The 22561-nt window shown below is 33.9% G+C and overlaps 2 protein-coding genes across 2 annotated transcripts; both read right to left on the reverse strand.

Annotated features, from left to right (window-relative positions):
* Positions 1-699: 699 nt before the first annotated feature.
* Positions 700-1965, reverse strand: LOC143555858 (serine/threonine-protein phosphatase 7 long form homolog). Its single transcript, XM_077045335.1, has one exon. The coding sequence runs from the start codon at positions 1963-1965 to the stop codon at positions 700-702; it is 1266 nt and encodes a 421-aa protein (XP_076901450.1).
* A 1844-nt stretch (positions 1966-3809) lies between these two features.
* On the reverse strand, positions 3810-5529 carry LOC143555841 (uncharacterized). The gene is made up of 2 exons (XM_077045320.1): positions 5385-5529; positions 3810-4249 (listed from the first exon to the last, which is right to left on the reverse strand). Exons 1-2 carry the CDS (start codon positions 5518-5520, stop codon positions 3966-3968), a joined length of 420 nt encoding a protein of 139 aa, XP_076901435.1. The 5' UTR covers positions 5521-5529; the 3' UTR covers positions 3810-3965.
* Positions 5530-22561: the final 17032 nt, after the last annotated feature.

A 22561-nucleotide genomic window follows, 5' to 3' on the forward strand; every position in this document is an offset into this window, starting at 1 on the left:
ACTTATTTAAAATACTCTAAATTCTATATATACAAATTACATTAAAACCATTTTACTCAAGCTCGGTTGTCTAGCGTGAAATTAATAAATAGAAATCCAAAAAAAACTATAATTTTAAAACACACAAGGTTCGTTAGGGCTCCACAAGCCTAAACAATCTTCCCATACAAAGCTCGAGCTTATGCTAGAAAACTATACAAGCTTTACTTGAGACTAAGAGTTTGCCTACACTAGAATACTTTCATAATCTGGTAGACATCATAATACAACTTCTCACTAATAAGTTAATAATCACCTGCCTTAACCTTTATATATGGATGACCATTTACAAACATAAACATAAGTATTTAAAAGTGAATTTTTTACATTGTCTCCCAAACATTTGTATATGGATAACATTCAAAGACTTAGGAAAAAACAACATTCAAGGTAGTCAAACTACAAGTTAGTCAGTCAAATACATATTTAGTAATTCACAAAATGATACCAAAACATCATGTTCATACTTCATACCTCTAAACATCATCAAAATAATATTAATTGTTCCAATTTTATTTTATTTTTCATCATTACAAATAAAAGGATCTAATTACAATAAAGAGACAGGTAAGCGGGCAACAAGCTGCGCCGCCACCCCATTTTGAATGGCAAAACCGATCCTACTAAAAATTAAATTATCGTTCTTCCAAATGCTCCATATTAATCAATTATGATGACATCACTACCCAACTTTACCTTTTTAGTTTGTGCAACACCAACACATGACTCTTTGAGTGAACCAATCTTCCTCTTGGTGGCATCACATATCTTCTTCAAACTCACCAAAATATCATCAAACTCATCTTCAGCACTCAAGTCAACAAACTCAACATCACATTTTTCACCACATTCTTCTTGATCACCCAACGACGAATCTTGCGCGTTTTTTAAACCCGTTCGGTCCTCATTCTTCCACCAGTCATAGTACCTCTTCGTAACCCCGGGTTCAAACAACCTCGACGGAACAAAAAACTTAACAAACTTCCTCACATTGTAACTAAAAACATCACCAGGAATATCTTGATCATAACCGAATTGCATAGCCACTCGGTGAGGATAATATCGTGCTTTACAACCTACCCCGTTAAGCTCACAAGGCGTTATAAAACAAACGAAAGACTGCAAATCATCATCTAACATCATCGAATCCGATAGTATTAATATCTGTTCAGAATCTTGGTAATACAAGGGCGGTTTCCAGTTTTGCAGATCAACCGCATACGGTCTCCAAATGAAACTTTCAAGATTAATAGTATGCGGATTCAAAGTGTGCCAACGGGCTAATCTTGGCTCACCGGGTCTAAGCTCATTCGGGGTTATTACATTCGGTCCAGCAAGTTGAAACCTTTCATACCCCCAAATCTGAACTAACCGAAACGGACCTAAAAGATTAACACAAACATTCGAATTTTGTTCTTTCAACTTTGTCAAATTACAATAAATATAAGCAAGAACCGCAGGCGCAAGAGCCAACTTAACACCTTGTGATAGTCTCACCGCAATCGGGATAACATGTTTTCCAACTGAATCTTGATCAAACGACGGGAACACAAATCTAGACAACCACAACGACAAAAACGCAATGTGCTCGTCTTCAGGGTCAGGTTCGGGTCCCTGTCCGGGTCGGTCAGGGCCCGTCATAAACATTTGAATCCACTTAAAATGTGAGGCTTTTTTCGGCTTGCTTTTCACCAATTTTGATCGAAACCCATTCATAATTTCAACTTTTCCCGCCAAACCCGGGTTTAAATCAACGGAATTAACAGATTCCCCTAAAACCGAATACCCACCTAGGCAATTTACGTCTTCTAAAGTAACCGTGGCTTCGCCCCATGGGAAAACAAATGTGTTGGTTTTCGGTGTCCAGAACTGTGACAGTTCTTTAACTAATGTTTGGTTACAAGGGGTGTCGTAAATGGAGGTCATGATGGACTCCAGAATACCTGAAAAAATCGAACCGAACCGAACTGAATTTTTAGATTTTTATTTTTTATTTAAATTAATTTATAAAAATTTAATAAATATGTAACTCAAATGCTTTTGGTCAAATGTATAATAGTATGTTAGTTAACAATTAACAAAATTAATTATACCTAAATTCATATTTGCCAAAAAATTTCAAGATCAAATGGAAAAAACCGAAAGCGAACCGAAACCAAAATGAGAACCAAAAAACCGAAACCGAACGGTTTAAAAAATCCAAAAACCGAAGTTTTGGTTTTCAGTTTTAGCCTATAACCGTAGGCTGTAAACAGACAGAACCGGACAAAACGTAGTACGTGTTCGTCCGTTAAGCTTTTGCCGGACAAACGAACGGTTCACGATGACTCTACCAAACGAAAATTGGTGTCTGTGTCCGTTCATTAAGAAATTGAGTTTGTGCGTATCTGTTTGTGTCAGTTCGTTAATTTTGTGAACGGATGCAAACGAACACTAACGGACCTTAATGAACACTAATGGACAAACGACCAGTAACATACACTAATGAACATTAATAGACAAGCATACATAAACGACTCTAATGAACAAACGAACATAAACGATTACATAAGTATGTCCGTCTTCATCCGTTAAGCTTACCGAACAAAATTATTTTATTCATGTCCGGTTCGTTTACAGCCCTAGTCCTAAGTGAGTACCGCAACGAACCGGACCACACATCCCTTGTTACACAAGGTATGTCTTAAATGAAGACCATGATGGAGTCCAGGAATACCTGATTGTATCCAAACAGCACTGTGTTTTCCCGCCATTTGTTCAACCCACTCTGGCCATTTGGTTGGTGGGTGTGTTTTCCAGCATTTGAGGTTTGGGTGTGGTGGGTTTGGAGACTGGTGATGGTTCGTTGAGTGGGTCAGGAAGGTGGCGAGTCTGTGAGTAAAATGGTTGGTGGTTATGGAACCCATGAGGTGGGTGTGTTGTTGGTAGATGGTTAATGGTGGCTTTTGTTTTGGCTCTGGTTGGTTTGCCATTGTTGTTGCTGTGTGGGTGTTGTTTTGAATTGTGATGGAATGAGAAACGGCGCCAGTTTGGTGGTGGTGCTGAAAGAAGTTTTGAATTTTGAGCCTTGCCTCTTAAGTATTTGTTGGGTGTATAGGATTGCTTATTTTCATCATCTTATTAACTTTTTAAAAAGTAATAAGGTGTTTGGGGTTGCTTATACTGTGAGAGAAAAAATTTCATGAGGTTATACTTTTGTAACTTATTAACTTAATAAAAAGTGATAAGAAGGTAAAATAAGGAATCCCAAACACCCCATTAGTTTGATTCGTGTTAATTTAAGAAGGCTTAAGCTCAGCTCGTTTAAAGTTGTATTTCTGATTTGTGTTCGGTTTGTTTATTAATTGTTTTTTTATTTTTTTATATTTATTTATTTATATATATTTAATAGGGATTTTTTTATATATATAATATTTTAAAGTATATATAAGTTAATTAGTTTAATATTATGTTATTACATAAATATATTAACTAAAAGTTATATAAGTAGAAAGAAAGGTCGGCTTGTGAGCCGACTCGAGGTCGAAATGTAAAGCTCGGGATTGTTTATTAATTGAGTCATCAAGAAAAGTTCAAGCTCGCTTTGGCTCGGCTCAATTTGAGTTATCAATAGGCCGATCTCAAGTAGCTCACAAACGGCTTGACTTGTTTATACTCCTACCTATCATTGCAGGTATCCGGAAATACATACTAAGAAACGACTCAAAGCAGGCAACAGTCTCAGTTGATCTTCTAGTGAATTTAACGGGCAAAGTAGGCTATGGAAAAGATAACCGCAACGCACCATGATAGCATAACGCGAGTATGTTGGGTCTTTAACATTGACACCATTAATCTATCCACTTCCATTTTACAACCTTAATACAAACCAACTTGCACCATTTTATTAGCATAAACTCATAAGCATACATACATACATTCAAGACTCAACCACAGTAGATTGGGTTACTAACGGGCCGATACACAAACGGTTTGACAGCATGCGAGTAACCCGATACATGATTGTAACTAAACTTCACACCTGAAGACCCGTCTCCAAGATGCGTGCAGTGTTCATGGAAACTGCTAATGGGTCTCGCCAAACATGCATCCCACCTTACACTCTCGGGCATTGTTTCAGCAACCGTGTAGATTCCCCTTGAATTTGTAAAAGCTTGATAGTTTAAAACTTCCCCTGATTTTGTTATGCAAAGAACCGCAACCTCTGCGCCTGTAATCAAATTGAGGACTTAAACTAAGATACTATTGCATCTCAATTGGGGGTCTTATTAACACTTTGATGTGCCCTAAACATATCTTAGAAGGTGATCAAACTTTAATTCGAATCTAGAGGTGTAAACAAGCCGAGCTTGAACTCGGCTCATTTCGAACCCTTTTTCTAAAGTTCAAGCTAAGCTCGTTTATTATTTTTTAATTAATTTATATACATTTTTATTAGTTTTATGTATTATGAGAAAAATCTTAAAGGAGCCTAAACTTGGCTCGAGCTCATGCGTGATACCTTAAACGAGCCAAAGCTCAGCTGTGCGGTGTTAAATTAATACACAGAAATAAAGGTGTAAAAAAAACCGGTTTGGACCCACCAACCCAGTTTATAACCCGACCCACTACATAAAAAAACAGTTTGGCTCGAACCGGTTAGGACCTGAACCCAACCCGCCAGTTTGCATACCGGTTCGTAGTCACATTCCCTCAAACTGGTTTGGACTCAAACCAATTTGAAAATTATGCAAAAAAAAATGACCGTTTTTTTGGCCCCAACCCGATCAAAAGTGATCTGATCGGGCTGAACATTCTAGCTTCCAAATTGGTTTCCAACCCGATTCGGTTTATCTCAAACCAATTTTGACCAAGAGCTGACCAACCTAGACCAAGAGTTTACATACAATTGGCTCATTAAGGCTTGACGAGCCAAAACGATCCTTACATACAAAGCTCGAGCTTGGGCTCGATAACTAAACAGGGTTTATTCGAGACTCGGGCTCAGCTTGAGCTCGATACGACTTGGCTCATTTAGAGCTTTTTATCAATCCCATCTAAAGTAGCTCGCGACCGGCTCGACTCGTTTGCTCCCCTAACAGCAATTAACAAATTAAGGATTGTAATTATAATACTATATCACCTAAATTAGGGCTCTTATTAACAATTATACTTAATTTAAGCTTGATTATAGTAATAATAACATTAATAATTAAAGCAATTAACAATCAAACTACACACTCAACTTGCACCGACAAATTATGAAAAAATGAAACTATAAATAACTAACGCAGCAAACTATACACCAAATCAAACAATTATAAACACCATATAAAGTTAAAAACATAATATGTGAACAATTGTACCTTCTATGACATGATCTTCAGGACCTACGGAGCCATCGGCACAGACATCGCAGACAACTCTACCGTGGATTTCACCGGTCCAAGCATTAACGGTGCAGGTGGTTAATGATACGATGATGATGAAGAGGTTCTTCATTGTTTGATTTGTTTTGTTTTGTGTTCCCATGGGCCATGGTTGTAAGTTACTTCGCTACTGCTTTGTTAAAGGTCGGGTCGTCGGTGGGTGGGTCGAATATGACCCACACGTAAGCTGCACTTTCTTTTATTAAATTTTGCTTTAAATATAGAATTTTACAATGTTCATCAAGAGTTACTTAATAATAATAATAATAATAATAATAATAATAATAATAATAATAATATTTTATTATATGAAGTCTCTTTACTTTTTCACGGCCTTGTTTATAACTCGTAGACGTGTAACTCGCTAGAGATGAGATTTATATCCCGAATACTGTTACCGTAGTCGTTTGGTACTTGTATTGGTATTTGTAGTTGTACCCGTACTTGTCTTTTCGATAAGAGTACAGGTACCTAGATTTACTGATTTTAGGTATGAGTACTTTCAGATATAGGTAAGGGTATTACAGGCACCCGTTAGAAATATTGTAGGGGGGTTTTTGTTGAGATTTTTAAAACTCATAACTCATACCGTGTTTTTATTGGGATATCATTAAGGCTTCACGCAACTTTTAAAGATCATTGGTTATCAAAATATTAAGGACTAACAGTTCTAATCAAACCAATGAAACTCTAGTTCTTTTATCTTCTTTTTCTAATTAATAATTAGCAACAACCATTATGAATGGATTTCATATTATGGTCAATTTGTTTCATTTTTAGTTTTGGTTATGGAATTACAGTTTTGGTATTATAGATAATTGATTGTCAGTACCGTACTGGTATCGATACAAAGTTTAGTGGAGATTTTCTTTAAAAAAGAACAAAGTGGTACCAAAGCGAGTATCCTACCTAAATACATGTATCATAAAATTCGGATAGGGGTATGAGTACCCGGATTTTCTGATTTTCGATACAGGTACTTTCGGGTACAAGTACGGGTACGATACCAATCACATCTCTATAACCCACATTTTGTGGTAGTATGTGTAAGTGTAAATAAAAAGGTAACGAATTTTATACATGAAAAGCGGTAAACAAAATCATTAAGTAGCTGTGATAACTTACATATTTGTAATTTAATAAAATTTATATCGAAACAATGATAGAAGTGAAAACGTGTGAACACTTTGCAACAACATATTTAGAATTAAACAAAAAATATCATGTTAAATAAGAAACTTACTGCTAGATTTAATGAAAAGATAAAACGTGAAAGCAAAAGTAAAAAATAATAGAGTTAAGTGCCATTTTAGTACCTGTGGTTTGAACAACTACGCAACTTTAGTACTTTTTTTGAATTTTTCGCAACTGGATACCCCATGTTAAAAAAACCGGCCATTTTAGTACTTTTTCGTTAACCCGTTTAATATGTCCATTAAGTCAAGGGCATAATAGTAACTTTGTTTTTATTTTTTTCGTTTTTCTTTTAACTCCTTCCCTTCCCCCTTTATTATCATCAAAACCCTAACTCCATATTTTCACTATCAGCCGCCTCCCTCCTTTCTTTACACCTTTCATCTACCTCCCTACCATGGTGGTTTGCTCATGCGGCTCACCAACAATTATTCGAACCTCCTGGACACCGTATAACCCCGTGAGACGATTTTATTGTTGTGCAAGACCGGTATGTTTCTAACCTACTTATTGTTCATGTACTTTGGTGTTGTTTCTAACCAAATTATTGTGAAATTGGAAGGGACGGAACTGTGGGTTTTGTTCTATGGCTTGATCCTCCTATGTGTCAAAGAGAGAGTGCTATTATACCGGGCCTTTTGAAGTCAATTAACGAATACAAAGAAAATGCAAGAGTCATGGTTAAGACGAACTCAACCCTTAAAGAAATTAGAAGAAAACTGGAGATGGAGAACAAAAGGCTCAAACAAGTTTTATGCATCTCATGGCTATTTTTCATTTTCTATAATGTATTTAATTGACAATCTAATGCAAGTATGTCTGCAAGTTTGATTATTATGTAGTTTTGTTGTTTGTATTCTACGTAAAAGGTGTGTTTGGTAATATGGTAAAATCTATGTTAAAGATTTGTTTGGTGTAATATGGTGTAACACTTACAACAACCAAATTGTGTTCATTGCAACCAAACGTTTATGTTAAAGAACAACCAATTATTCTAGCAGCCAAAGTGCAATAGCAACCAACCAAAACAAACCTAAACATTTAATACTAACCAAAGTGCAATTGCAACTAACCAACCAAAACAAACCTAAACATTTAAAACTAACCAAAGTGCATTAGAAACAACCAAACTGTGTTATGCAAGCCATAGAACAACATTTATAAGCAACCAAAACAAATCAAAACAAAGTTACCAAAACTGTAATAAACATAATACCAAAACAAACTAAAACAAACTTGCCAAAACCAAAACATGAATTATGCAACATAATAAACAACTTATCAAAACATAATACAAAGTTTTAAACTTACCACAATAAACAACACATCCAAAACAAAGTTTTAAACAAACCATTACAAGCAAAGTTTGGTACTAAACATTCAAACACTTAACATTAAACAAAATAACATAGGTAAAATAAAGTTTTAAACATCCAACCACTAACCAATTAGACTGCATCTTCTGTTCTAGCCCGCTTTGGTGTCTTGTCAGCTTGTGTTCTAGCATCCCCACCTCTTTTTCCCTTTGACTTAGCAGCCTTCCCTTTTCCCTTTGACTTAGAAGTCTCATCTTTTTTACCATTTCCCTTTGACTTACCCTTTGACTTAGCAGCCCCACCTTTGCTCTTGCCACAAGATCTCTTGTTATGTCCAATTTGCTTGCAATTATCACATTTTACAGAACCACCTTCCCTTGTCAATTTACCACCTTTTGAAAGTTTCTGGATCAACTCCTCAGCAGACTTCTTTCTATTTTTATTTGGTCTACCTATTTGCTTGTGATATTTTGGGGCTGTTAAGGTAGTTGGGCACTTAGACATTGGCCATAAGTCCATACGATTGATTGGGTCTAAGGTTTTTAAATAGACTTTTTTCCATGTCTCTAAATAATATGCTTCATCCACCCACTTCTCTGGTATGCCATCACCTATCCCATTCATGGCCATATCATAAATACAAGCTACTGCATGCCTACATGGCATGCCAGTCAGTTCCCATCTTCTACATGAGCAACTTCTTTGTTCCATATCCACAACTCTCTTCATTGGTTGGACTTGTAACCTGATATTGTGTACCTCCATTCCATATAACAGTGTAGTTGTTTGCTTCAGCCATGATTTTGTCAAACAACTTTTTTGCAACTGGTGTTAATGGCCCTTGAGTCCTAGCAATGGTCTTATGCACCACAACCATCCTTTTCATTTGATACTCCCTAATGAACTCAAGACAAGTAATAACAGGTTTGTCTCTTCCCAAAATCAACTGCCTATTAAAGACCTCACAAAGATTGTTCAATAAAACATCACACCTAGGCCTAACTGCAATAAATTGAAGGAAATACTCAATACACAATCACAAACCTTATATAAATTCAATTCAATGAACTACATATACTCTTTAGATAATGAAAAGACATAACACTGAAATAAGCTCTGGACCAATGCTTTGGTGGAATCTCTTTCAACCAATCATAGAGTGAAGTATCTTTGTCTTGGATTTCTTTCATACTCCTTTCAAATTCTTATGGTGTGGTTGCAAAGGCACATTTTTGAAGCATGTTTTTGAACACAACACCTCTCCACCTTGGCTTCATGTTCTCATGTATATGTCTTAAACAATACCTATGTTCAGCACTTGGAAACATCTTTTGCAAAGTTGGGATTATACCCTAAATACAACAATTAAATGCATGAATAATAATCAAACAAAAAAATCATATATATGTAAAAATCAAGAAAACATAAAAACCTTCTGCCTGTCACTTATGAAGGTGAAATTACTATTTGAATGCAGATCCAAATCATCCCCCAAACATTCTAAAAACCAGGTCCATCTAGTAGTGCTCTCAGCCTCCACAAATGAGTATGCAAGTAAATAGATTCCATTATTTCCATCCATTCCAACTGTTGTTAAGATCTGTCCTGGAAATGGCCCTTTCATAAAACACCCATCAAGGCCAATTAGATCTCTCCCACCTAGTTTAAACCCCTCCTTTAGTGCACCAAAACATATATATATTCTTCTAAACTGCTTTGATGGACTGCTAGGGTTGCAACAAGGTTCAACATCTAATTTGACTGTTGTACCGATTAGATCTGACAAGTTCTTCAATATAATCCCTTAGACTGCCATACTAAGCTTCATAATCTCCAAGAACCTTTTTTTCAGCCATGGCCTTAGCCCTACTAACCTGATATGGAGTAACTTGTATTTGAAATTTCTTTTGCAGATCTTCTAAAATATTTCTAGGCTTCTTGTTTGGATCACTTTTAACTGTGGGTTCAATTTCCCTAGCCAACCAATTGATGGTACACAAGTTAACATCTCTTGTTTGCAAACATTTTTTGTCCCAACCCATTTACTTTCACACCTAACAAGTCTTGGGTCCACACCTAAACAATTCACCTGATGTCTACGTTTATCATTTAGCATAACATGCAATTGCCTTCTTGAATCAATTGCATGTTGTTTAACCAACCACTTTATAGAATCCTTATCTATAAAAGTTTGGCCAACATAAAAAGGGCCACCAACATCTTATGCACCCATTTTCTTTTTCCTATTGATCCTATGAGCTTGTTGCAAAGGAGTCTCATCACCACTAATACTATCAAACTCCTCTAAGTCAATCTCTTCTAAAACTTCATCTTTATCATCCTGTTCGCCTTCATCACTTAAGTTAAACTCCACAGCAGCTCTGTAATCATTCATATCCACAGTAATAGCATCATCTAAATAATCTTCATCTACTATGTAATCAGAATCATCCTCCTCACTACCATTAGACCCCTTATCACTACCACCATTAGTTTCATCAGACCCCTTATCACTCCCAAAATCATCCTCCTCATCACCTTCATCATACCCCTTTTCACTCACATCAGATTCCTCTACATTGTTGTCAATAATACCTTCATCACTGCTAAACTGATAATCCTCCAATCCAATATTCAAATCTTCATCAATCCCCTCTCTAACTTCATCATTCCCCTCTTTAATGTTCAAATATTTCTTAGGATGTGTTTTAAAGTGTTCAACATATACCTCTATAACCCTAGTATTTTGAATCTTCTCTATCAATTCAATAACATCCCTATCACTACCTAAAGGTCTTAAACCATCCAACTCTTCTCCAGGGAGCTTGTAATCGTATGATACTAAATCTTCATCTAAATAACCAAGTTCTTCTAACATGTTCTTTAGAATAATAACTGAGAAATATTCAGAATGAACCTTATCAATATAGTCAACATGACCCAAAACGTATGTTTTCCCACCTGGACCATTGTTAAACTTCCCACCATGGACCATTGTTAAACTTCTAATGTAAAGTTGTAAGGGTTGTCTGCTGAAATTTCAAGGTAAAAAACATGTTAGAATTGAGAAATAAGTTAAACAATATTAAAGGATCATCGGATTAAAAGTGATTAAACGGATTAACTAACCGTATTCAACATATGCTTGGAAGTCAGATTGTTCTTGCCGAACAACCCACAATTCAGTCATTATCGATGATCGGATTCCTCAATTGCAGATGTCGAGTTGATAATTAGGGCTGTTTGTTGCAGGTTGATGATCGATGACGAAAACGATTGATTATTAGGGCTTTGGATTTGATTATTAGGGCTGTAACGTTGTAAAGGATTTGCTTATTAGGGTTAATAAAAGGGATTTTATTATCAGTAGTTAAAAGAAAAACGAAAAAAAACCAAAGTTACTATTATGCCCTTGACTTAACAGACAAATTAAACGGGTTAACGAAAAAGTACTAAAATGGCCGGTTTCTTTAACATGGGGTATCCAGTTGCGAAAAATTCAAAAAAAGTACTAAAGTTGCGTAGTTGTTCAAACCACAGGTACTAAAATGACACTTAACTCAAAATAATAATAAAACATTATAGTTAGAACTCGAAAAAATGACTAGAATTCACTTGGGAGTGAGATGACAAAATAAAGATTATGCATGTTGAGCAAAATTTTTACTATGTAGCTCATATGGGGATGGTGGGTTTAGGGTGGCGATGGCCACCCTTTGTTAGCTCTCCTACTGCAACTGTCACATCTTGTTTAAGCTGAAAGCTTAATGTCTTCTAAAAATTATAAATGTGATAACATATGCATTTCTTCTATTAGTACCCAGATCTATAATAATACTTTGGCATCCATATGGAACTGATTGTCTAAAACTAGCATAAAGACGATTGGCTTATAAATTCTTGTTTGTTTTACTACTAGTTGACGAAGCATGCGAGTTGACAAAACACGCACGTTGCGACAGGTTCATGTTGGAATATGGTCGGTACATGTTCAGTTCATTATAGTACCACACTAACCAAAAGAGAAAACCCGAGCGTGATATGCTAGAAAGAATATCGACTTCCTGAATAAAACTAAAAAATTAAAAATCAGTTATTATCACTAGCACCCTCTATGTTTATATATTTTTCTTTCATTTTTGTTTCAAATTTTTATATATGTATTTACAATTTTTATCTTTTTTTACCATTGTTTTTATCTTTAGCGCCCTCTATGTTTGGATGCTTTTAATGAAACTGTTAACTTTATAACTCTAATTTCATATTTTACACCATAATTGAACCAATTTTTAATTAAAGCAGAAAATATGATTATAGTTATAGTTATGAGTTTTTTTATAATGAAAGGCCTCGTTATCGGCGCATCACATTTGGACGTTAGGTTTACTCATAAACACAATTCTAAATATTATAGTTAATTAAAAACTTTCGCGAAATATTAAATAGCCAACCATTCGAGACAATCATCCATAATTTGTCTTTTAAAATATAACGTAAAATATAGTAATTAAACATCATGACAAAATTTTCAGATGTCAGTCTTGTCCAATCTTGCCATGTGTCCTCCTCAAGCTAAATGTTTCAATCTATTCACCTACGTGCATACTAAAAGTCAGCCACGCTGAGTGAGTTCTAGTTAATACAAGCAACATACAATACGTTCTTATATTACATTTTTGACATTCTTTACTTTTTTTCATACATACATAAGTATATACTTTCATTCTTACTTTCATACTTTCTTTCTCTTGTACCTCATATTTTATCTTTCTTCACATAAATACTTATACATTTTAAAGAGCATTTCGCCATATGATCTCACAGATATCATTAGGGTCTGCCACCCTTAAAGAGCCTCTCGCCCTATAACCTCACAGTTATTATTAGGGTCTGCCACCCTCCTTCACAGATATTATTAGGGTCTGCCACCCTCCTTCACAAATATTATTAGGGGCTGTCACCCTTACCGTCAATTCATTCATATCATACTTTCCTTTTCTTCTTATAAGTTTTATATAATTTCTTACATACACATTAATCTATAACATACATAAATCATACATACAACATATATAAACAATCACATCTTTAAACTATCTTCTAACAGTACAGACAATATCCGAAGGTCGTTCATGTACCGTCAAGCATGCATTCATAACTTTCACATATATCATAATAGACATACATTTACCACTTAAGGTAAGTGTATTAACTAATCACATCGAGTATGCACACAACCCCGAAAACATAACAAGGAATGGGGCTAAAAACTCACCTAGATCCTGTTGCGTTCACCGTTAATCGTTATCCCCTTCCTTAATTGTGCACGGCTAACTGTTATATATATAAATATAAATATGAATATATATATATATATATATATATATATATATATATATTTGTTAATTAACCGTATAATTGATTAAGTTGGTATTTTAGTTAACCAATGTATTTTCTAAGTTGGGCTTGTTTGTTAAGCTCAAGATGATGGGCTAGTTTGTTTTAAATAGGATATGGGCCTAGCAATTGCGGACTTAGTTAAATCTGGGCCTGGTTGGGTCAGGCCCACAGACCATAACAGACCATTAAGTGGCTGAGAACACTACACATAGAACTCACGGAGAACTAGTGACTGAGAACCCTTGTCACCGAGAACTCCATAGAGTGACCGAGAACCCTCAGGTTTGACCGAGAACCCTCTACAGATGTTTTCAGCTCATCTTTCTATCTTTTCGTTTCTTTCCTTAGCCTAGTTAGTTGTTATGGGTCCATATCATGAATTTTAACCACTTTTCTCCACCATTCTTAACCGTTTAACACCCATTAAACCCACGGCTTCAAGATCTAACCCGTTTCAGTCATAAAGTTTAAACCTTTATAATGTTAAAACGTTATAGGCTAGATCTAGGGTTTATCTATGAGACGTATATTGCCATAGGTCCATTAAGTTCATTTTAATCATCAAGTTTGTATTTTTTTGAACCATTTAGACCCGATCTACTCTAGGGTTTAGTTTAATGGCAAACCGTTCACAAAAATGTAACCTTTAATCGTAGAGAACATACCTTTTGATGTTTCTAGGTTACGGTTAGCTTTGGTTATGAACCTTGATCTTGTATTTAGCTTGTATATCAAAGATTTATCAAAATAAATGTTTGCTTGATCTCACTTAACCTCCTCTCTCTCTCTCGGCCGTAAATGGTAAGAGGTGTGTGTGTTTTAAGGTGTAGAATGGATGGAAATGGAAAGGATTAGGGTTTAAGAGACATTTATATTCCCTTAATCCCATTGACTTAAAGCTCATCTTTCCTTTTTGATTCATAATTAGCTCCATCTAACTAGCCTACTTATCATTCTATCTTTATTATTTTACTATTCCCTTAATAACTCAAGTAAACTTTCCCGTCATAACATATCAATATAAAATATTATTATTTGAAATTTCAGGATGTTACATATAACCAAACCAAACTGACTTTACACACCTCTATTTACCTACTCTAATATGACTCAAACTAGAAGACCTCTAAAACCGATAACTCAAAACAATTATAAATAAACAAATTCAAATAACATAATCAAATTTATGCTAATCATTCATTATCTTCTCTTTTTAAATATTTGTTGAACCCAGTTTGACTCTATAAAATCATGTAGCCTCCCCTCTCGGTCTCTCACCTCACTTCTCTTGATCTATTTTTCTTCCCCTACGTACGTACGTTAATCGATAATCATCTGTTATCTCCATAAACAAATTAACATGTATACAATTATCTACTACATTAATATCTAATCCGTATATCCTGGTATATGCTAATTATTTATATATTTGTTTCATTGTATGCATAGATAGTTATAATTTATTGATGACATGGGTAGTCTTACCCACCTACAAACTAAATAATAGAAAAACAGCTTACAAATGGTAACAATAGTTATGATTATTATAAGTTTAAGCCTTTTATATTATTTGAAAAAAAACCTGTATTTATTTATGTACAGATGCAATTTTATAATTAATATTTAATTATTAGTTTATAATACAAATTCTAATTTTGATCACAACTGTGCATAAACCATTGGTATATTAGAAACTATTTAACTTAAAAGCACTTAATTTGTTTTAGCCCACAACATAGTCTCAAACTTTACCATATTTTCATAGAAATCATGAAGTGGAAGATTGTATAATTAATAACACATGGTAAAGGGGCGTTGTTTGGAAGTAGTTATATAGATGAGTAATTATTCATTAAATTTAAAGAGAAAAATGACTAGAATATCTATTTAACTTAACTAGTCATTGTTTCCACTTTGTTCATAAGGTTGATCGTAGTGGGGCGACACATGCTCACTTTTGGGGCGATTTTTTGGGTGAACACCGCCCCAGGCGATAACGGGGGGGGGGGGGGGGGGACGATTGTTTGTTGTCGCCGAATTGTCATTACTTTCATCAACATATTATCCAACATGATTGTTTAAGCTAGCAGCCATGCAAAATTTAATTTTTGGCAAAATAGCGACCAAAGCACAATCATGCTCGTCATATATAACCAATCGGACCTAACCACTTTCATACTTTTAAAAACTGACTGCAATCAAACACGTGGTTAGGATGATTTACGTATTTTTACATATTAAATAAATAATAAATATTATTAGTAATCTTCATATGGAAATAATAAATAAAAAGAATTAAGTACATGAAAGAATTATTAAATAGACTACATGATTTCTTATAGATGATTATTTGCAGAATGGATACCAAAAACTTTAAGATGTTGAATGATCTTGGTAATGCTAATGACAAATCAGTTATGTTGGCAAGGGTCTTAAGAAAGTGGATAAACCATGTGCTTGACAAACCTCTTATCATTATTTCTTTGGATTTGATATTACAAGATGAAGAGGGAAAACTTGATTATAACTATAATAATTACTTTACATTTTGTACCAAATAAATGATAATATGTGTTTTTTTAGTTTCTTCAAGGGAAATAAAGTTCATGCTTCTATTCCATAGCAACTTATAAGCTACTTTGATAACAAGATAAATGAATTCAGCTAGTATAAAATATCAAAAGCAAGTTTTGGAGCTTATGCTTATATGTACAAGTATGTGGAAAACTCACATAGAGTAAATCTGTCCAAGAAGATTGATGTAAAACTATGTGATGATTTTGTCGGAAACATTCACGCATTCAACTTTACAACCATTGACACATTGTTTTCTGGAACAATTGCTGCTGATACATGCAATGGTTAGTACATTTACATACTAAGTTTTAACGTTAGATTTTTATTGACTCTCACATTGACATATTATTACTATTACTTTGTCAATGTAAGAGTCAATAAAAATCTAACGTTAAAACTTAGTATATAAATGTACTAACCCGTGCATGTATCAACAGTAATTGTTCCACAAATCAACATGTCAATGGTTGTAAAGTTGAATATGTGAATGTTTCTGACAAAAATAATCACATAGTTTTACATAAGACATTCTGGACATATTTACTCTATGTGAGTTTTCCACATACTTGTACATATCAACATAAGCTCCAAAACTTGCTTTTGATATTTTATACCAGCTGAATCTTTTATCTTGTTATCAAAGTAGCTTATAAGTTGCTTTGAAATAGAAGCATGAACTTTATTTCCCTTGAAGAAACTAAAACAAAAAAAACAACATATTATCATTTATTTGGTACAAAACGTAAAGTAATTATTATAGTTATAATCAAATCTTATCTCTTCGTCTTATAATATCAAATTAAGAGAAATAATAATAAGAGGTTTGTCAAGCACATGGTTTATCCACTTCCTTAAGACCCTTACATGCATAACTGATTTGTCATTAGCATCGCTAAGATCATTCAACATTTTAAAGTTTTTGGTATCTATTCTGCAAATAATCATGTATAAGAAATCATGTGGTCTATTTAATAATTCTTTCATGTACTTAATTTTTTTTTATTTATTATTTTCATAAAAAAATAACTAATAATATTTATTATTTATTTAATATGTAAAAATACGTAAATCATCTTAACCACTTGTTTGATTGCAGTTAGTTTATTAAAAGTATGAAAGTGGTTGGGTCCTATTGGTTTATAACGAGCATGATTATGCTTTGGTCGCTATTTTGTCAAAAACTAAATTTTTAATGGCTGCTAGCTTAAACAATCAGGGTTGGGTAATATGTTGATGAAACTAATGACAATTCAGTGACCAAAAACACTCCCCCCCCCCCCCTTTATCGTTCATTTATCGCCTGGGGGCGATGTTCACCTAAAAAACCATCCCAAAAGTGGGCATCTGTCGCCCCACTACAGACAATCTAATGGACAAAGTGAAAGCAATGACCTGTTAAGTTACATAAATATTCTAGTCATTTTTCCCTTTAAATTTAATGAATAATCCCTCATCTATATAACAACTTCCAAAACAACACTCCTTTATACAACCTCCACCTTCATGATCTCTATGGAAGTAAGGTAAAGTTTCAGACTGCGTTGCGGGTTAAAACAAATTAAGTGTTTTTAAGTTAAATAGTTTCTAATATACCAATGGTTTATGCACAGTTGTGATCAAAATTAGAATTTGTGTTATAAACTAATAATTAAATATTAATAATAAAATTACATCTGTACATGAATTAATACAGGTTTTTTTCAAATAATACAAAAGAGTTAAACTTATAATAATCATAATTATTGTTACTATTAATATTAAGAGAAAATTCTCATAATAGCCCATTTAGAGAATGTGTTTCCAAAATTATCACCACTAATTCAAGTTTTCAACTTTATCCCTTTGGTATCTCGTTGCCGACGACATGATAGCGAACACCGACGATGCGTTACTGAAACAAATAGGATAACAACACGTGGCCGGAATCTGTGTTGACGATGCGTTATGTTGCTAACGTAGGGTAGCAGTGATGCGTTAGCTGATAACGCATCGCTGCTACCCTATGTTAGCAACATTAACGCGTCGTCAACCCTATGTTATGTTAACACATCGTCGGTGTTCCCTAACATGTCGTCGGCGACGAGATACGTTTATGTTGCTAACATAGGGTAGAAACGATGTGTTATCAGCTAACGCATCGTGGAACCCCTGCTTTAAACATTAACGCATCGCTGCTACCCTATGTTAGCAACATAACGCATTGTCAACCCTATGTTATGTTAACACATCGTCGGTGTTCGCTAACATGTCGCCGACGACGAGATACTAATGGGACAAAGTTGGAAACTTGAATTTGGAGGGACAAACTTGGAAACACATTCTCTAAATGGGCTATTATGGAAATTTTCACTAATATTAAAGTATAAGTTAACCTAATGCAAGTTCAACTTAGACGACTTATCATAATATTACATAATTTATTATTATTATTAGTTATAAGATATGTATATCATATTGCACCTCTTTATTTTAGAATGTTTTATCTTCATATTTGATTAAAAAAGTGATTGCTATTATTAATTTAAACTTACATAAAAACTACCATCTGACTAATTAATACATTATTTGATTAGAAAATCACCTGAAGCAATCCAAATAAAACCTTTGCCTATACTAAATAACCTAAACTGAAAGCAAAAGCAAATTGACCCAAATAATAATAAAAATAGGTAAAATGATTAGTTGAATGGATACCGTAAAGTTGGTTATGTGATGTTTTTTAAGTAAATTAAAAAAGGTACTTGATATGTATTACTGCACCAGTATATAATCATGGTTATGATTATAGAATTTTACTTAAATATATTATTAATGTTCATATAAATTTACCAATCTCGATTCATGAGGTTAATACCTTGATTTTAATTATAATATACATAAACTAATCAGCGAATTTAAATATAACAGTATGTTGGGTTTCGATGGTGATCAGTCAAAATTTATTTATTAAAACCCGGTTCAATAAATATATCAAATAATAATTACTCCAATTAATTAATATAAGTGCAGCGGAATAAAACGAGTAATCAACACTTTAACGAAACCGACAGGATCCGGTTACAAAACCATACAAGCACGGATATAATAAACAATTTATTATTAACTACCAATAAGATATATATACCTTTGCGGTTAATGAATAACCGTTGGAGACACCGAGGTAATGATAGGTGACGAAGCAAACACGAACGGGTGCGACAGATGGCGAGTGGCCGACGTGTGGCAGGCGACGTGCGGGGCTGATGCAGGGGCAGCAGGTCGCAGCAGTGGCAGTCACATCGGTGGCTGGTGGTAGCTCGGAATGGCAGCAGTGGCCGGTGGCTTGTGCAGCGGCCTACAACGGTTGTTTTTATGGTTGACGTGAGTACAATATATTTGGAGTTTTGTTACGTGAATGTAAACAGGAGCTAAAGAATAATTAGGTTTTTCTATATTTATGATTATGATAGTGCATAATCATAATAATATAACAACCGGGCCTCATAGTCTAATTCGATCCAATTCTCGTTTAAAGTTCGAATCAGTTTATTTATGTAGTAAATAAACATAATTTATTTATTATTTATATTTAGTATAAATAATAAATTCCGCCTTATGAGTATTTATGAGCATGTGTATAATTATATAAAAATAATGCGTTCTATTAATTGTTCGTCATTACGGTTAAGCAAGTTAAGCGGATTTTGTGTCCGTTACCCAATGTGTAACTCTTACGGGTCATAACTCGGTCGGCCGCGTTAATTTAATCGGACCGGTCCATATTTTTCAACACAGTAATCTAACATAGCGTATGTAGCTGTAGCTGACTTTCAACTTGTACGTATTGTTGGATGTGGATGTTAAAGAAGACAACTAAAAAAATAAAATAAATGATGATGTATATATAATGATTTTCTTATTAGTTGTATTATACTTATAATAGGTAAAGATACAATCTAGATTAAATAGGAGTTTGAATTAACTAATTTAAGATTTTTTTTTTATAAATTTCCTTAAAAAAACCATTCTTATACATAATAATTTTCTTATGAGTTGTATTATATTTATAATAAATAATGATACAACCTATATTAATAGGGATTTTAATTAACTAAAACTATAGTTGTTATTGTTATTATTTTGCTGGAATAAATTTTTTTTTTATAAACAATATCTTAATTGAACGAAATCAATTGAGGAGGTTACATTGTGTAAAGAAAACAACTACAAATGTCTTAACAGCCCTTCTTTTAAGCTTTATTTCACTGCATTACGAATCTTGTCCATAGCCTTTACAAATGAACCATATTACAAATCTCCATTTAATTTGTATTAATTGTGTATAATAATAAATCGTCTATGTTGCAAGTTAAATGATTTATCGGTTGAGCAATGAGGCAAACATGAGTTGGTTCCATGTATCGGGTAAGCCAAGAACACACCAATGGCTACAATCGACACCCGTGTCACTATAGGACGATGGATGTGCATCTTTCCTCAATTGAGACAACGTTGTTATATCCCCGCAACGCACCAGTGGTGTTTACCAGGTTTTTTAGTTATCGTCTCTATCCTCAAATGGACTATGTTTTAATTCTTATGTTCCATTATTAGCTTTATATATTTTATAACTTGAACCTTATGATTATACATAACCAGATTTCGTTTTCATACATGCAAGTGTGACCAAAGTTGGACACTTTATGTCACTCTTTGGTGATAAATTACAACTAAAAGTCTATGGCTCGACAATCATATGCAATCATCAGAAAGTTGAGTCTATCCATCGAGTGTCTAACAAAGCGTGCTCGAGCCAGACTCAACTATTAATCTGCTGGATTCTGGTAATTTTGTCATTTGTGATTATTAAGAAATAAAAATTGCTAGTAATGATATACATGTACCTTTATATCCTGATATGTTTGAGGTATTGGAAGTATTACTTGTAGAATCCACATTGATACAACTATTCACCACAATCTCTTCATTGTATAGGAGCAGCTTTGCATAATGAAAAAAATAAATACTATTAACATATTTGATACATGTTCTAAATTTACATCATGCGTGAAAGAAATGAAAGGCAACATAGTAGAGAGTGCATGCCTTATATTTCCAAACCGAACGATGGTCCATACACCACGTTCTAGCCTTTGTCTAGCAGCTTTTTCAGAAGCAAGCTCCAAACCAATCTAAATGCATATAAAATGATCATAAAAGTATATGCTTTAGATATAATATGATTTCTTTTAAAAAACAATTATAGACCTTTTGACAACATTAGTTGATTTATCTAAACGTGTAGCCTTTTCAGCTTCAACAAATGAACTTTCACCCTGGTTTAGTTGAAATGCTTAAAAAGTATCCTTTTAAGTATCTTAAGTCTACACATTAAACTAACTATTAATATGTATCATTTATTAGCCACTTTATATATATTATTCCTTAATATGTATCATTTATTAGCCACTATATATATATTATTCCTGTGTATTGCAAACCTTTTAGGCTATTGTACAGGCCAAAATAACATTAAAAATAGGAAGATAATTGAAATCGTTAATGAGACACAATTATATACTTGGTAACAGAGATTAGAAGCACCAATTAACTAAACGATAACAACATTAAAACTTAGCTAAATAAGGCGAAAAAATACATATTCAGAAATTTTGTAGCCCCTTATCGCCCCCCCACTATGTATAGCCTTATAAATTAGCAACTACCACAGTCAACCCCATCCCTATAGGAATTAGGCAGAAGGCTAGGCGTACGAGATGTATAACTCTTTGCCTCTTTTTATCATTCTTCTAACACTAGGTGAACGAAAGACGGAAAAAATAAAACGAGTATAAAGATTATGCATATTGAGCACGATATCTACTGCCTAGTTCATACGGGGATGTTGGGTTTAGGGTGGCGATGTGCCACCCTTTGTTACCTCTATTATTACAACTAGTTGACGAAGCATGTATGTTGCAGTAGGGACTTGGTCAGTACATGTTTGGTTTGTTATGGTACCACATTTGTTATATATAGCAACCGAAAGAGAAAAATCCAAGAATGATATTCTCGAAAGAATATCGATACATGTTTTAAGGTTTTTAATAAAATTAGAGAGACGAATTTATATACTTTAAAATTAATATTATTGTTGGTATTAAGAGCAGATTAAAGGTAGAAGATGATAATAAGCAGGGAAATCACCGATCATTTTATTGAATAATCTGAAGTACATGCACATGAATTCTAGGGTTACAATATAAAAATACAAAAACAATTAGAAGAAGTCTAAGGAACAACGTTCACATCCCTGGAGACTAGGACAACTCAACAACCTGAGTATATCCATTTATTCAAACAAATAACATATGCATAAAAGAAAATAAAACGTGCATGACTTAAAAAAAACAATCCTTGCTAGACTGTTTTGGGTCATCATTCAATACCCTCCCTTGAGCCAAACTCCAGGACTCCAAGTTGATGCCGAAAACACACGAACTTTTCTCTGGTAAGCGCTTTTGTCAAGACATCTGCAAGTTGTTTGTTTGTGTTGCAATAACGAAGAGCCACCACATCTTGAGCTACCATATCTCTAACAAAATGATGCTTTAACTCAATATGTTTTGTTCTACTATGAAGAATAGG

Source organism: Bidens hawaiensis, unplaced genomic scaffold (assembly GCF_021521415.1).
Source record: "Bidens hawaiensis isolate Kalapana, Puna unplaced genomic scaffold, B.hawaiensis_p1.1 tig00018400_1, whole genome shotgun sequence".
In the NCBI taxonomy this organism is placed as follows: domain Eukaryota; kingdom Viridiplantae; phylum Streptophyta; class Magnoliopsida; order Asterales; family Asteraceae; genus Bidens; species Bidens hawaiensis.